Genomic DNA, 15,643 nt, shown 5'->3' on the forward strand with positions numbered 1-15,643 from the left:
GCTAGTTATGGCTCTATAACCAACACAGATTTCAACCAGACAACCGCATCCATCAGACACTACTCCATTTGTTGGCAGTGATATACCTTCATCCTCTTTCTTTATAAGGAAAGCTATTTCTGAAAGGAAGTTCCAAACTGCCATGGTGCTGGTATTAGTCACAGGGGATGATTCTACAGGCAAAGCAAATGGAACTGGAAATGTTGAGTAATAAAAGTTTACCTAAAAAAAATAACAAAGTAAGATTTAGAACATTCTCCAAACTAGTACAAAAATGCTCTTCAAAATGACTCGATATTTCTGTGGCCAAGTCATTGGAACTCACACAATAAATTATAGATTGTTGCTATTGTTTGTCCTTCATTTTCCAAGAGGAACAATGGCATCACTGGCGATGCCTTTGACTTGTGGTTGAATCGGATTTAAGCAAGGCAGAGCTGCACAAAGTCATCAGCCTCACTCTGTCTTCCTGAGTCATCAAAATCCAGTGGCAGGACAGAAGTCAGGATGACCGGATGGCTGGGGATGCAGTGGATGATTTTGGTGTCTCTTCAGTGTCCAACCAAGGTCTAAGCACTCCACAGTGCCAGCTTCAGCCGTCTTCATGGCCATTAGAACAAATTGTTCTCATCTGTCCATTCTGCCAGGACAGGGCGGAAGTCTTCTATGCTTGAGGTAAATACCCCCTCTGACTCATCAATGGGTTTGAGGCCTGTTGGTTACCCTCAACCTGCTTTAGCCCATCTGCCAAGATGGTTTTACTGGGGTGTAGCTTCTGGAGCCACAGGTGAGAGCTGGGTGAAGATGGCCTCCAAAGATGGATAAGCAGCCCTGAAAAGGGCTTGGCAAGTCCTCACACCAGAAGGGCTAGTCCTCCCTGAATACCCCATACACCCCAAATTATAGACAGCTTTCAGAAGCCAAAATATCCTTGTAGGAGGGACTGTGACATTCTGTTTTATCCACTCGTAACCTATGGAAGATGCATAGGGTTTTTGGTCACTTGTTTAGCTTTATAAAATAGAATTTGTGGGTGTGTGAACTATCCTTTAATATTATCCTGGGTTTGCTTTTAAACCACAAAAGTGCCGTAAGTTTCCTATTCATCTAGGTGGAGTAGTAAATAGAGTGGCAGACTTAAAGCCAGCAAGACTTGAGTTCAAATGCTGCCTCAGACACTTACTAACTATAAGACCCTGAGCAAGACACTTAGCCTCTCTCTCAGCCTAGTTTTCTCATATGTAAAATGGGCATAATAATAGCACCTGCTTCACAGGTTGTTGTGAGGATTAAATGATGAGAGATATATACATATATAATAATACAATTAAAGATATTAAATACACATGTATACGTCTTTTGTATACATGCACATACATATATTTAGAAAATAATTATATGTATACACATATATTAAAATATGTATATAGGTTATAAAGGCATTACATGTATATTTGCATATGTTCCCACACACGTGTATAGTTCATATATACATATAATGCTTTTCTAACCTACTATGTTCCAGGAGGGCAGCTAGGTGGCGCTGCAGTGGATAGTCTGGGCCTAGAGTCAGGAAGACTCATCTTCTTGAGTTGGAATCTGACTTCAGACACTTCCTAGCTGTGTGACCCTGGGCAAGTCACTTCACCCTGCTTGCCTCAGTTCGGAAAATGAGCTGGAGAAGGAAATGGCAAACCACTCCAGTATCTTTTCCAAGAAAACCCCAAATGAGGTCATGAAGAGTTGGATAAGGCTTCAAATGTTCCAGGCACTGTGCTAAGCAGTGGAGATTTTTTTTTTAAGAGATAAGTAAAAGCCGTGACCTCAAGGAATCTACACTCTAATGAGGAGACAACATGCAAATAAATATGTACAAACAAGCTATACACAGTATAAATAGGAAATGAGAGAGGGAAGGCTGTGGATTTAAGAGTGGTAGGGAAAGACTTCCTGTAGAAAGTGGGATTTTAGCTGGGACTTAAAGGAAGCCAGGAGGTGGACATGAGAAGACCAAAACTATCTGGTTCCAAAGAGCCACATGAGGACTCAGTGGCAGGCTGGAACATAGAACTGAACAATGTAAGATTTACTGACTGATGGGTTTTGGTTTTTTTCAAGAAACTTCAGAGGTCAAATTTCTGATTTGATTTTTTTCCTATGCATAACTGGAAGATCATTATGACCAAAGGTAAACAGTACTGTCCAAAAGCCCATCAAAAATAATAATAAAGCCAGACTCTACCTCTGGAATTTTAATGACTGTGTGGATTGTCCGGGAAGATGTCGCCACTGCCTGAAATATGGCTTGGTGAGATGTCCTTTCCCCCTGCGCTTCAGAAAAGCCAGATGCCCAGGCTATCTCTGAGATATATTTAAAAATCCTATGAGGGAAGAAGAGGTTTTATGTTATCAGGGATTATATAGACTAATAGCCAAAAAAAAAATCCCAAGAAACCAAAGCATGCTAAAGCCATGGGGGTGCTTACTTTTTAAACACTGTCTCGAGCATTAAGGGAAGCCTTCCCCAGTCTATCTTCACCTGGATGACTGGTTTCTTGGTTACCTGGCCCACAGTGGCCTGAGCTTCTATTTTGTAATTCTTACAATCCATGCCCCATCTCAGCCTGCCCTAGGAGATGAGGAAACAACACTACCCTTAGTCGTGTTGGTGGGAATCTTTTTCGTTCTTTTTTTTAAATAAATTTTTTTATTTTCAGTTTTCAACATTCACTCCCACAATATTTTGAATTCCAGATTTTCTCCCCATCTCTCAATTTTCTTCATTCTTTAAGATTCAGTATGAGCCCAACCCTTCTGCCCTGTCTTTCTACCCTAAAGTGATCTTTCCCCTAAGTATTTGCAACATTGTATGGAGTTTTCAACATGCACTTATTATATGCTTGGTGAGAGGTAAGGGGGAGGGCAGTCAATCATTCAATAAACATTTATTAAGAGTTTATTTTGGGCCAGACATTGTGTCCTGAGGATTTGTATACCAAAATCTAATGGGAGAAGGTGACATGCAAAAGGGAGCTAAAAAGTTGGGGAGAAGGTTGCAAAAAGTACAGCTAGTTGGAAAATGAAGAGATAGCTGGCCTGAACCCCCTCCTCAAATGGAGGTTTTGGAGCTCATGGCTCCAACCCTCCAATCAGAGAACAGAGGTGAGGGTGAGTGCCAAGTCTGATTCAATCTTGCAGGATGTTGAGGTCTCCCAATGATGAAGCTCCTGGGGGCATGATGGAGAGTCCAGAGAAGTCCACAGGAGTGTAGCCAAGCGGTAAATGAAGGATAGTGTGTCATATTGGAAACAGTATGTGACTTTGTGTTGGCAGAAACCTGGCTTTAATATCTCCTAGCTGTGTGGTCATGAATGAGTCACAAATTCCCTGAATCTTACTTCCTTCACCCATAAAATGGAGATAATACTACATCACAGGGTTGTGGCAAGAATCAGCTTTGGTCTGGACATGTGATTCCATTGGTGTAATGGAACTTGGAGGGGAGAAACCCCTTAGATGGGATTTGGCAACTATTGCCTGGGGCACTGAGAGATGGAGGTACTTTCCCAGAGTCACAACCAGTATGTGACCATTGTAAGACTTGACCAGCTCTTCTGGATTCAGAGGAGGAGGAGGAGAAGGAGGAGGAATTAGAGGAGGAGGAGGAGAAGAGAATGCATGTCGTACTTTCCTTGCAAACTTAAAGATATATATATATATATATATATATATATATATATATATATATATATACACATACACATATATGTATATACATGCACATACGTATGTATTTCTTTATTTTTATATACATCTGACATGTATATGTGTATGTATCATTTTGAGAATAACATTTAATTTATTATATACTTTTACAGAAGCTACCAAGGGAGTTAGGCTAGAGGATCTCTTGGGCTCAGGAGTTCTGAGCTGCATCGGGCTAAGCCAAATGGGAGACTACCCTAAGTCTGGCATTAATATGATGAGTCCCGACGAGAAGGGCCACCAGCTGGCCTAAGGAGAAGCAAACCAATCCGTTCAGAAACAGAACAGGTCAAAGCTTCTGTGTCTATCAGAATGGGGCTGGGCTTCTGAGCAACTCCAAGTACTTTCAGCCTGGGCAAGATAGGGAGAAATAGTCTTTAAAAAATGAAAAATAAAGCATCTGCACATCTGAAGATCCTCAAATGTTTAACAGCTACATTGTCATATACAAACTAGAACAGGAAAAGGGAGTTATATGTGAAAATGTGAATCTTGGGTGTGCTGACTCCTGGAGACTTCCTACTCAGGACATTAGGATCCACCAGGAGGTTTCAAACCTACCACTTCTCCTGCTCCTGACCATGAGATTTTACGGTCAGCATCCTTGGGCCCTTGGGAAACCACCACCATCTTACCTTGGTCTTTAGGGGTAACACAGTTGCATCGGCACAGACTTTCCACTTTACATCAGTCAGTGGAACCACCACTAGCTGCAGGTCGACTTTGCTTCTGTTAGAATTAATGTAGCCTGTAACTTGAAAACCCTGCTCCTTGTTGTCAGTCCGGATTGCTCGGGCGATTGCTGTCACTGTTGGGGGCAATGTGTCTCCAAGGAACATGTGCTGGGAGAAAAGTTGGAAATAATGAATCATTAATCATGGACACATTCTAACTTATCGCCTTCATTATGAAGTGCTAGACATTGCACCCAGTGGACAGAAAGATCAAAAACGAGGGACACAAGTTGCATCAAAGCTTTTCAGTATAGTGAACAGAGTGTAAGCCATGGAAGCAGAAGACATGAATTCAAACCTTACCTTACTAATTGTGTGATGTGGCTAAGTCATTTAACCTCTCTGGGCCTCAGTTTCCTCATCTGTAAAATGGAACCAATCTCAAAGGGTTATTGTGATGATCAAATGAGATAATTCATCTGAAATGTTTTGTAAACCTGAGAGCACTATATAAATGTTAGCTAATTTATGAAATAGTTCAGGATAGTCAAAGCATGGTCCGTGGAAGAAAAATTATCCAGGATGGCATGAGTGATGGATTTCCAATCTGAGCTAAGAATATATTATTTATGCCCCTCCCCTGCTCAGGAAACTCCTATGGCTATCTCTTACTTCTGGGATCCTCTGCTGGTCATTTAAAGCCCTTTCTAACATGGCTGTCAGCTACCTTCTCAGGCTTATTGTGCAATACTCTCCTTCACAGACTCTACAATGCAGCCAAACTGGCCTTCCTGCTGTCCTTCATAAACAGCATTAATCTCCCTTTATAGGAGGCAGTGTGGTGCAAAGGAAAGCCCAATAGATTTGGAGTCAGAGGAACTAGGTTCAAATCCTATCCCTGCCACTTACTATTCAGGGGGTGCTGGACACATTATCTCATTTTTCCAAACTTCAGTTCCCTTGTCTCTAAAATGAGGGGGTTGCACCAGGAAGCTTCAAGTCTCTTCAGCGTTAAGTTTTTTAAGAAATTATGTCCCAAGCACTGTGCTAAGCATTTTACAAATATCTTATCTGATCCTCTTAACAACCCTAGGAGATAGAGGCTATTATTCTCATTTTACAGATGAGGAAACAGAGGCTGACAACAGTAAAATTATTTGCCCAAGATCACACAGCTAGCAAATGCTTAAGGCTGGATTTGAATGCAAGTCTTCCTGGCTCCAAGTCTAGGGCTCTATCCACTACACTACCTTGCCACCATAAATTTATGATGGCCTGATTCCTATCTCCACGTTTTTGTATAGACAGTTCTCTATATCTGGAATTCACTTCTTCCTTAAGTGTGTCTCTTAGAATCCTATTTCCTTCGATGCTCAGTCCAAATGCCACCTCCATGACACTTGTGTTAATCCCTCCTATTTCTAGTGCCTCCAGCCTTTGCCTTGCAAGATTTCATACTTAGTAAGCTGTGTAGATGCAATCTGGTCTGATAGAAAGGAAGCTCCCTGAGGACAGCTCCTTTTCTGCTGATCCTTTGGATTCATTCTTCGGTTGATTTTGTTTTGTTTTTCTTTTAACTTGGAGGCAGCAATGAAAAGTAGAGGGAGTACAAAGGGTGAAATCTTGGCTCTGCAAGTTCATCTCCATATGACCAGGAGAGGCCACTCAGAAGCTCCACCCTGACCTGTTTAAACAAACTATCACCCCTCCCCTGCACTGCACCCTCCCTCCCAAAAAAGGGATGTGGAAAAGAGCAAGATCAGGGAACCTTTCACGATTCTGGTGGTGGTGGAGGGAAGGGGGAGAGAGAATATGTTTGTATAGGAATGAGATGGGGGAGATCTTGACTGAACAAAGGATACAAGAGACCATAAAAGATAAAATGGATGACTTTGACTACAAAATATGAAAAAGCTTTGGCAAGAATACAATCTCTGAAGATAGAATTAGCAGAGGAATGGTAGAGTGGGAAAATAATTGCATTAAATTTCAGTGATAAAAGTCATATATAAAGCATACAGAGAAATGTTTCAAATATGTACACATATTATATATATATATATACATATATATCACCAATAGCTATATTTCCAATAAATAGTTAAACATTACAAATAAAAATTGTCAAAAGAAGAATTGAAATCTACTAATAATTGTGTGAAAATACTCTCCAAATAGTAAGAGAATGAGATGATGTGTAAATTGCTTTGAAAAAATTAACATACTATATAAATGCTAGCTATTAATTTGAACATAGACAAAAGTAAAGATACCAATTTCTCCAAATGTTCCTATCCATAAAGAATATTGTATTAATTGTATATAGCGCTGGAATGCTACCAAATGCTCCATGAAAATCCACTGCCATTTGCAAGAGACCATCCACACTAGAAAAATAAAGTGGATTATGGGATACAATGGAATGGGAATCTCATTGAGTTAATCCATCAGTATATACTTGAAAACCAACAAAGGATACTGAAAGAAGTGTGGCACTTAGAGGGTCTGGGAAGGTGCAGTGGAAAGAGAAAGCAGAAGAGGATAAAGATTATAGAAGGATAGTTATAAGTTTATTATAGTGGAGAGGAAGGAAAGGTACAGTCGCTCATGACTGGTGTGACCAGCACATGGCCTTTGCTGAATGGAGGGATCCTTAGGCAAGGAAATCTGTGGGATAGGGGTGATAAGTAGGTGGATGGGGAAACTGCCCCATAGTAGTGCTAAGCCCTCTGAAGAGAGGACTTAATAGCCAAAGGAACCTAGGGAATAGTGCTGGGGCACCTTGAGGAGAAATCACACCCCTTGGGAAGTTATGATGTGGGACAGGGCCCACATGGCTCTGAGATAATTCTGATTCTGGTCACTGAAAGAATTGATGGATGAGGTTGCTGAATCTCTATCAGTTATATTTGAAAGAACAGAGAAAATAAGAAAGATGGCAGCATTTAGAGGAGGGATGTTTTAAGAATCAAATGAGAGAGGTGTACATGGAAGGTGCTATATCAATTTCAGCTCATTATTATTATCATTACCCAGATGTCAGGAGAAAAATGTTTCTCAAAGAAAAACAAAAATGATTTTGGCTTTTCCACCCTGTGGGGTATCTAGATAGTCATCTCACTCAGTGTTTGCATCGACAATCTACTTTAAAGAAACCCAGTAAATGCTAGAGAAGTACAGTTTTGGGAAGAAGAGAAGCAGATCAAAGAGTTGGGGATAAAAGGGAAAAAAAATCAATGTTTCTGTCCTACTGACTTGGTAGTTGTTTCTGTGGGTGATCACCACTGAGATTCAGGTAGGCATTGAGCTTATTCTAAAGATACAGGGAATGCTTCATGAATACCCCAGGAGTTATTTAAGAAAGCTTGGTAGGATTTCAGTAACCAGTTAATGATAGGTATCATAATTAGCATATCCTCACTCAAAGATGTGCTTTATTCAGGATTTTCTTCTACCTATAACCATTTCAGATTAAAAACAACTTACCTGACTCATATAATAAATAAATATTATATATACATACATATGTCTATATACACACATACATGTATATATGTGTATATGTATATGCTCATATATAATTAATGAGACAGATGAGGTGGTAGGTACTTATATACACACATGTATATGCATATAGTATATATACACATATGTGTGTTTATATAGATCTTTGTGTGTGCGTGTGTGTATATGTGTATATATATATACACACACATATGTGTATATTAATATGGACAGCTGGGTAGCCCATTGGATAGAGCGCCAGGCTTGGAATCAGAAAGACCTGAGTTCAAATCTGGCCTCAGTTACTTACTAGCTACGTGACACAGGGCAAGACCCAGTTTGCCTCGGTTCCTCATTCCTGTAAAATGAGCTGGAGAAGGAAATGCAAACCACTCTAGTATTTTTATTTTTGCTGAAAAATGACCAAACAACAAATAAAAATTTGTTGAAAGCCCACAAAAGAACCATGTATAAACATACTTTAATTGTCTTAATTCTATAACCCACAGGCTATATGAACAGCTTAGAGAATCTCATGATATGTCTCTAGTACTCAAGGGGAACATGGATCCAGGCAGAGAACTTATTTCCTTTACTTATGAGATTCAGAGGAATCCCAAGTATCACATTAGCTCCTTAAGTTACCCACACATCAAAAACACATATAAATACCTTGTCCATGTCTTCCAGTTCTTCAAATGTGCCTTTTTCCTCTGATGATGAGTTCTCTGCTCCAAAATGCACTACCTGCACCATCTTTGCTGGAGCCTCAGGACCCATCTGAATGGCCACTTGTACTTTCTGAATTCCTGGTTCTGTTGGAACAAAAATTATGTGAAAACTGCTATTCTTATCAGACTTTGTTTATTAATTTTAAGATTTGATGAGTACAGTGGGAAAAGAGACACAGGTTGTTGACTAAAAGTCCTAAGTCTCAGAGTCATAGAATCTCCAAGTTGGAAGAGACCTGAGAAACTGTCTAGTCCAACTGTTCCTGAATAAGAAATTTACATTTAAATCTAAGGCAACTGGAAAAAAATGACCTCTAAGGTTCCTTCCATCTCCAGATCTATCTCTGATTTTCTTATAAAATGCCAGAGAAGTAGTACCAGATCTCAAACTATATTACAAAGTAGTAATCTTTTAAAAAAAAATCTGGCACTGAATAAGAAATAGAGAGAATGTCCAATGCAATAGATTAGGTACACAATATACAGAAGCAAGGGAGCACAGTAATCTAGTGTTTGATAAACCCAAGGATACTGGCTATCAAGGCAAGAACTCACCATTTAGCTAAAATTGCCAAGAAAATTGGAAAGCATTTTGGCAGAAATTAGACATAGAGCAGCATCTTGCATTGTATACCAAGATAAGCTCAAAATGGATACATGATTTAGACATAAAGGGTGATATCATAAGCAAATAAAGGAATATGGGAGAAATTACCTATCAGATCTTTGATGAGGAAAGAGTTCATGACCACACAAGAGACAGAGAGGTCCAGCAAAGGTGAAATGTATAAATTTTGATTATATAAAATTTTAAAGTTTTTGTATAAATAAAAGTAATGCAGCCAAAATTAGAAAAGCGGGAAATTGGGGGGGAAACTTTTTATAGCAAGTTTCTTTGATAACGATTTCATTTCTCAAATTGAGAATTGAACCAAATTTATAAAAATAAGAATTATTTCCCCAACTGATAAATAGACAAAGAATATGAATAGACAGTAGTCAGAGGAGGAAATCAAAGCTATCATTAAATCACTAATAATTAGAGAAATGCAAATGAAAACAACTGAGGTACTACCTCACACTCCCAAGATTAGCTAAAGTGACATAAAAGGGAAGTAACAAATTCTGTAGGGAATGTGGTAAAATAGGCATACCAATACACTGTTGGTGGAGTTGTGAACTGGTTCAACCATACTAGAAAACAATTTGGAACTTTGCTCAAAGGGATATAAAACTGTGCATATCCTTTGATCCAGCAATAGGTCTATATCTCAAAGAGATCAAAGAAAAAGAAAAAGGATCTATATTTATAGCAGCTATTTTTGTGGTGGCAAAGAATTAGAGGGGATGCCCATCAATTGGAGAATGACTGAATGAGTTACTATTGTGCTGTAAGAAATGATGAAAGGGATAGTTTCAGAAAAACCTGGAAAAGTTTGTATGAATTGATACAAAGTGAAATGAGCAGAACCAAGAGAATAATGTACATACTAACAGCAACATTATAAGGAAAATCAACTGTGAAAGACTTAGTAACTTTGAGCAATACAATACTCCAACACAACTCCAAATGACACATGATGTAAAATGCTATTCAACTCCAGACAGATAACTGATTGACTCAGAGTACAGATTGAAGCATATTTTTCCTTCCTTTTCTTTTTTTGCCTTTTTTTCAGTACACAGCTAATGTGCAAATAGGTTTCCTATGCATAATGGGTGTTGTATTTCTTGCCTTCTCAACATGCAGGAGAGGATTTGAAGGAGGGAGAGAATTTGGAACTGAAAATTAAAATAAAAAACAAACAAATACCAGAGAACTGGTTGTCCAGCTTCACTATGAAGACCTTCAATGAAAGGAAATGTATTACTCAGCAACTAGTGGTATGCTGGATAGAGTTTAGGACTTTGAGTGAGGAAGACCTGAGTTCAAATCCAGCCTCAGACGCTTACTAGCTGTATGACCTGGGCAAATCACTAACCTCTCTGTGTCTCCGTTTCCTCATCTGTAAAATGGGGATAATGGTAATAACAGTACGTACCTCACAGGGTTGTTGCAAGGATCAAATGAGATAACATACATAAAGCACTTTGCACACCTTAAACAGGCTTTATAAATGCCATCATCATCATCATTTCCTGAAGCAGCCAATTCTACTTTTGTATGGCCCTGAATTTTGGGAAATTTTCTCTTAACTTCAGCCAAAATCTGCCTCTTTTCAATTTATTCAACTTACTACTCTTGGCTCTGCCTCCAGAACAATCCACCGTCTCTTTTATGCGGCAATCCTTTAGTCACTTAAAGATAACAATCATATCTGCCCTAAATCTTCTCTCAGATAGCAGCCCCAGTTCTGTGCTCTTTGACCTACATTGAGTTATGGTATTAGTGAAAAATGAGCTTTTTCTTTTTTTGTACATAAAAGATATGGGGTGGGGGTGGGGTTGTACCATGTTTACCTGGTCTAACAGTCACTATAATAAAATGCTCCCCGATGACATGGTAGAGGGGAACAGGCTTGATGTATGCAGCTGAGATGCTTGTATGCAAAAAGCAAAGTTGGAATCCTAAGGTGCTCATATTGTAACACACTGTTTTTAAAGGGGAGATGATGTCTCTGCTTGCGTTTCCTTCAGAAATATCTAAAGCTGGTGTCACCTGTTGAAGAAGAAGAAATTTTATTCAGATCTGGTAAAGCTTTAGTATCCTAGATAGGAACCCAATGTGTCACTGATTCAAACAGCACAGGCGTTAAACAGAGTTAGGAGCTGAGCCAGCAAAGTGAGGAGGCGTGTGCATGAGCAGGACCATGCAGAGGAGGAACAGTTACGCATACATTAAATGTAAGCACTTGGCGGTAAGATTTCTGGGTTGAGGCCAATATTTCCAACATATGCAACATTCTCAAATGCCTCAGTCTCTTTATAACTGTGTATCTACATATGATTAAAGTATTTTATCATTGGAGGAGACTCTAGAGTTCCTATAAGATAACTACTACCCAAAGAAGAACCCTCTCTATGATATGTGGTCAGCCCCCTCAAATATCTCCAGGAAAAAGGAACTTACTACTCTTTGAGACAGCTAGGTGGCATAGTAGATAGAGCACCAGGCCTGAAGGCAATACTGGCAAAGTGACCTAAGTGACCCTAGGCAGGTAATTTAATCTTTCAGTACTTCCCTTGCCCCCTTCCCTCAGGCAGCTCCCAAAGACTCTCTGCCTTGGGTTTGAATTCTGCCTCAGATATTCATTAACTCCATGACCCTGGGCAAGTCACTTAACCTCTCTAATCTGTAAGATAAAGTACCCAATAGACTTTCCTAGAGTACACTAAAGCCTTTTCTCTTCTCTCTATATAATAATTGACCTCCTACCTCCAAGTCTTTATAAAGGCCATCCTCACTCACTTTCCTTCTGCTCCTTTCTCCTCCATCTTTTGGAACCCCAAGTCCCTCCAAAACTCAACTCAATCGTCACCCCCTTGATGGGGCCTCTCCCAATTTACCCAGTTGTTAGTGATCCCCCTCCAACCCCTGCCTGTATTTATGTTGAACATTTTGTTTGTTGTTGCTATTTAGTCATGGCTGACTCTTCATGATCCCATTTGGGGTTTTCTTGGCAAAGATACTGGAGAGGTTTGTCATTTCCTTCTCTGGCTCATTTTACAGATGAGGAAACTAAGGCCAACAGGGTAGTGGTCATCCAGATGCAGTCCACTCCATTTTGAGATAGCTTTTAGGGTTAGGAAACATTTCCTTAGATCAAGCTTACTGCCTCTTTGCAATGTCTATCCATTTTCCTAAATGTTCCCTCTGGGCTTTTGGGGCCTCAGGCCATTGCAAGTTCTCTCTATGATTAAAAGACAAAACAAACAAAAATACCAGGATTGCTGCCAAATGTACGTTACCCTTTTTATCCTCTGGTCTTCTGATGCAGATGTGGAATTGAATGGATCTTGGTATGAGTCCCGGAAGTAAAATCCAACCACTGGAGTCATTCTAGTAGATGATGGAGCTCCGATGTTTCTAGTTATTGCATTTGTCTTGGAACTACAGGGAGAATGACCTGGGTCATTAAAATTCTCTGGATAGCAGTAATTCATCCAGCTATTCAACATTCAAAGGGTGCCTACTATGTGCAAGGCAGTGGTTACTGAAATCACAATTTTATGGGGTTTTCAGGGTTGGTTGCTTTTTTTTTCTGGGTCACAATTACTGAATATGTCAAACGAGACTAAGACACTAAAAAAACAACCAAAAAACCCCGGGACACAATGGATTCAATAATACTGTCAGTGAACTCATATCTCCCTGTGTGTTTAAAAAATGCTCTACTATCCCTATATCGTTGAATTCTTATACTAGGGTTTTAATATAAAAGGCAGTGAGGAGGAGAATGAGGAGTATTCTGGGAGGAATTATTGGTTTTGTTGTTCAGTCATTTCAGTCATGTCTGACTCTTCATGACCCCATTTGGGGTTTTGTTGGCAAAGATCCTGAAATGGTTTGCCATTTCCCTTCTCCAGCTCATTTTACAGATGAGGAAACTAAGGCAAAAAGGAAACTGGGCAAACTTGCCCATGGTCACACAGCTAAGTAAGTGTCTGAGGCCAGATTTGAAGACATGAAGATGAGTCTTCCAGACTCCAAGCCCAGTGCTCTATCCACCGTGTCACCTAGCTGCCCCTGCTCCTGAGTAGACCTTGTCTATGAACTTCTTTCTGGAACAGGAGTCTTCACAGAAAGTGCAGTTTCCAATTTCTAAAGATTCCAAAGAAAATACAAAGTTTCAGATTTCTATGGAGTTCTGTGTCACACATAAAGGTCCACAATCACCTATCGTATTTAAGAGTTTGTCAAATACCATGGCCTTTATTTTCTTTTGAAGTTTTCTATTTGAAAGAAAATTGCTGGAGAAGAGTTGGCACTCCATGCAGAGTGTACAGTGCAGAACGTTCTGAAAAAATCCTAACAAGATGGGGGGATGAAAAAATCATCTTGCATTTCAGATGGTTCCTCTGGACAAAAAGAAAAGACTTCATGCGGCTTTTATTTTATAAAATCAGTAATTTAAATGAAGGCAGAATGGGAGTTGTCTGGTCCCCAGCAGAAAGTTCTTGTATTTGGCTTTTTAAAAAAAATAATTTTGTATATTCATGATCTACTTCTCCAAGGGGCTAATGAGAGCTGACAATTGAGTCCTCCCTGTTGAGTTCTGAAAGCAGGCAAAATGTTCTCTCACGGGGGACACATAACAGTGTTTTCAGACTTATACAGCACAGTAAAAATGGGCAGCCATAGTCATCTCTGGTATTTTAACAAGAAAAAATGGTATAAAAATTGCTAAGGCATGAAAAAAAATTTCACTTTTTATGATCCCCACACTGAATGGAGAATCATTTTCCATCTAACAGAGACAATTTTCTCCCTAGAAAAGTATGAAATCTGGCTATCCACAATGTTGAATGTAGGCAGAAAAATGTTGACATTTAACACATTCTAATTGCTAAGTTCTTAATATGGTATATGTCTGTGTGTTTTAAAAGAAAAGTATATTCCACAGCATCTGCCCACACTTGTGTTTTAATCCTAACAGCCTCATTTCCCCCAGGTTTATTTACATAAATGCACTCTCTGCAAATAAAGTTTTTAAATGGAGTCTTGCTGCCAAAATGAGCAGAGAAGATTCAAGCAATGTGCAGAGAGGTTTGAACATGCATGAGAAGTGTGGTGCTGTTTATAAAATTCATTCATTTTGATGCCTGATTACATTGCATTATGTTTTCTCTTTTCCATCTGGCGTTATATGGGCAGGAAGGAATTCGTGCTGAAAGGGACCTGAGGGAGCCATAAGTACGTTACCTTATGGGGATGTTGGTCTAATGTGTTCAGGCTGGGGTACTTCTGCCTAATTCAACTCTGGTAAATTCATTTTCCAATTTCCCTTGTAAGCAACTAAGCAATGGTTAGAGCCTTGGGTTTGCTGTCAGGAAGACCTCAGTTCAAATCTAACCTCAGATACTTACTAGCTGTGTGACCCTGGGCAAGTCGCTTAACCTCCGTTTGCCAAAGTTTCTTCATATGTAAAATGAGGACTATAACAGTACCTACCTCGAAGGATTGTTGCGAGAATCAAAAGAAACAAGAATCAAAAAATGCTTAGTGCAGTGTCTGGCACAAGTAGATATCAGACATATAAATGTTTATTTCCTTCCTTTCCACCCGCACCTTTCCATCAGCTTCTCCCTCAGGGTAGGAATTCACCTTTTCCTCCCTATTAGGAAGCTCTTGGAAACACAGCCAACTATTAGTGGTTTTGAGAGAGTTTAGTAATCAATTAAGACAAGGGAATGAAAAGGAGGGTCAGTGGGGTGGGGAGAGTCCAATAGCTGTTCTTGAAGGCCTCATTAAATCAATAACCATCCGAGCTCCAGTTTTGCTCCTAATTCATAGGGATTTTAGAATTGTGGGATCCCAGTCTCAATTATTTTTCAATATCTTGTTTCTACCTAAGTGAAATGGATACTAAAACTAGACAGGATGAAATCTACATATATTGTGGTAATAGGATACTACTGACATGATGAAAATTAACAGGTGTTTCAAAAAAGCTGAATTATGTATATAGTTGTCTGAAGCTCACTCTCCAGTCTCTCACAGTGGGCTCAGATGGATTTTGATTCTTGTCTCTAACAATACCTATCCATGCATGCTGGTGAGTTCACGAGCATTTATTCAGCTCTCACTGTGTATCAGGCACTTAATACATTAAGTGCAGGAGATACAAAGAGAAGAAAATCAGTCCTTGCCCTCAAGGGGCTTACATTCTCACCATTCTGATAACCAGATACATACAAGATAGATACAATGTAAATGGAAGAGAATCTCAAGCAGGGAGGGATGGGAAAGACCTTGAGCCTTGAAGGAAGCCAGGGAAGCAAGGAGTCAGAGGGAGGAGTGGGGCATTC

At 39.5% G+C, this 15,643-nt stretch overlaps 1 protein-coding gene across 5 annotated transcripts in view; it reads right to left on the reverse strand.

Annotated features, from left to right (window-relative positions):
- LOC118846482 (vitellogenin-1-like) overlaps positions 1-15,643 on the reverse strand; it is a 67,434-nt gene that overhangs the window by 19,867 nt on the left and 31,924 nt on the right. For 3 of the 5 annotated variants that reach the window (XM_036755079.1, XM_036755082.1, XM_036755081.1), the window contains exons 20-26: positions 12,584-12,725; positions 11,135-11,333; positions 8,616-8,758; positions 4,401-4,607; positions 2,487-2,629; positions 2,243-2,381; positions 87-222 (exon numbers count right to left, since the gene is read on the reverse strand). In XM_036755079.1, the coding sequence (XP_036610974.1) occupies positions 87-222; positions 2,243-2,381; positions 2,487-2,629; positions 4,401-4,607; positions 8,616-8,758; positions 11,135-11,333; positions 12,584-12,725 (1,109 nt within the window). Of the gene's footprint in view, positions 1-86; positions 223-874; positions 974-2,242; positions 2,382-2,486; positions 2,630-4,400; positions 4,608-8,615; positions 8,759-11,134; positions 11,334-12,583; positions 12,726-15,643 lie in introns of those variants that run through there. The other 2 variants (XM_036755084.1, XM_036755083.1) reach the window with 2 other exon arrangements.

The sequence above is a fragment of the Trichosurus vulpecula genome, chromosome 4 (assembly GCF_011100635.1).
Source record: "Trichosurus vulpecula isolate mTriVul1 chromosome 4, mTriVul1.pri, whole genome shotgun sequence".
Taxonomy (NCBI): Eukaryota; Metazoa; Chordata; class Mammalia; order Diprotodontia; family Phalangeridae; genus Trichosurus; species Trichosurus vulpecula.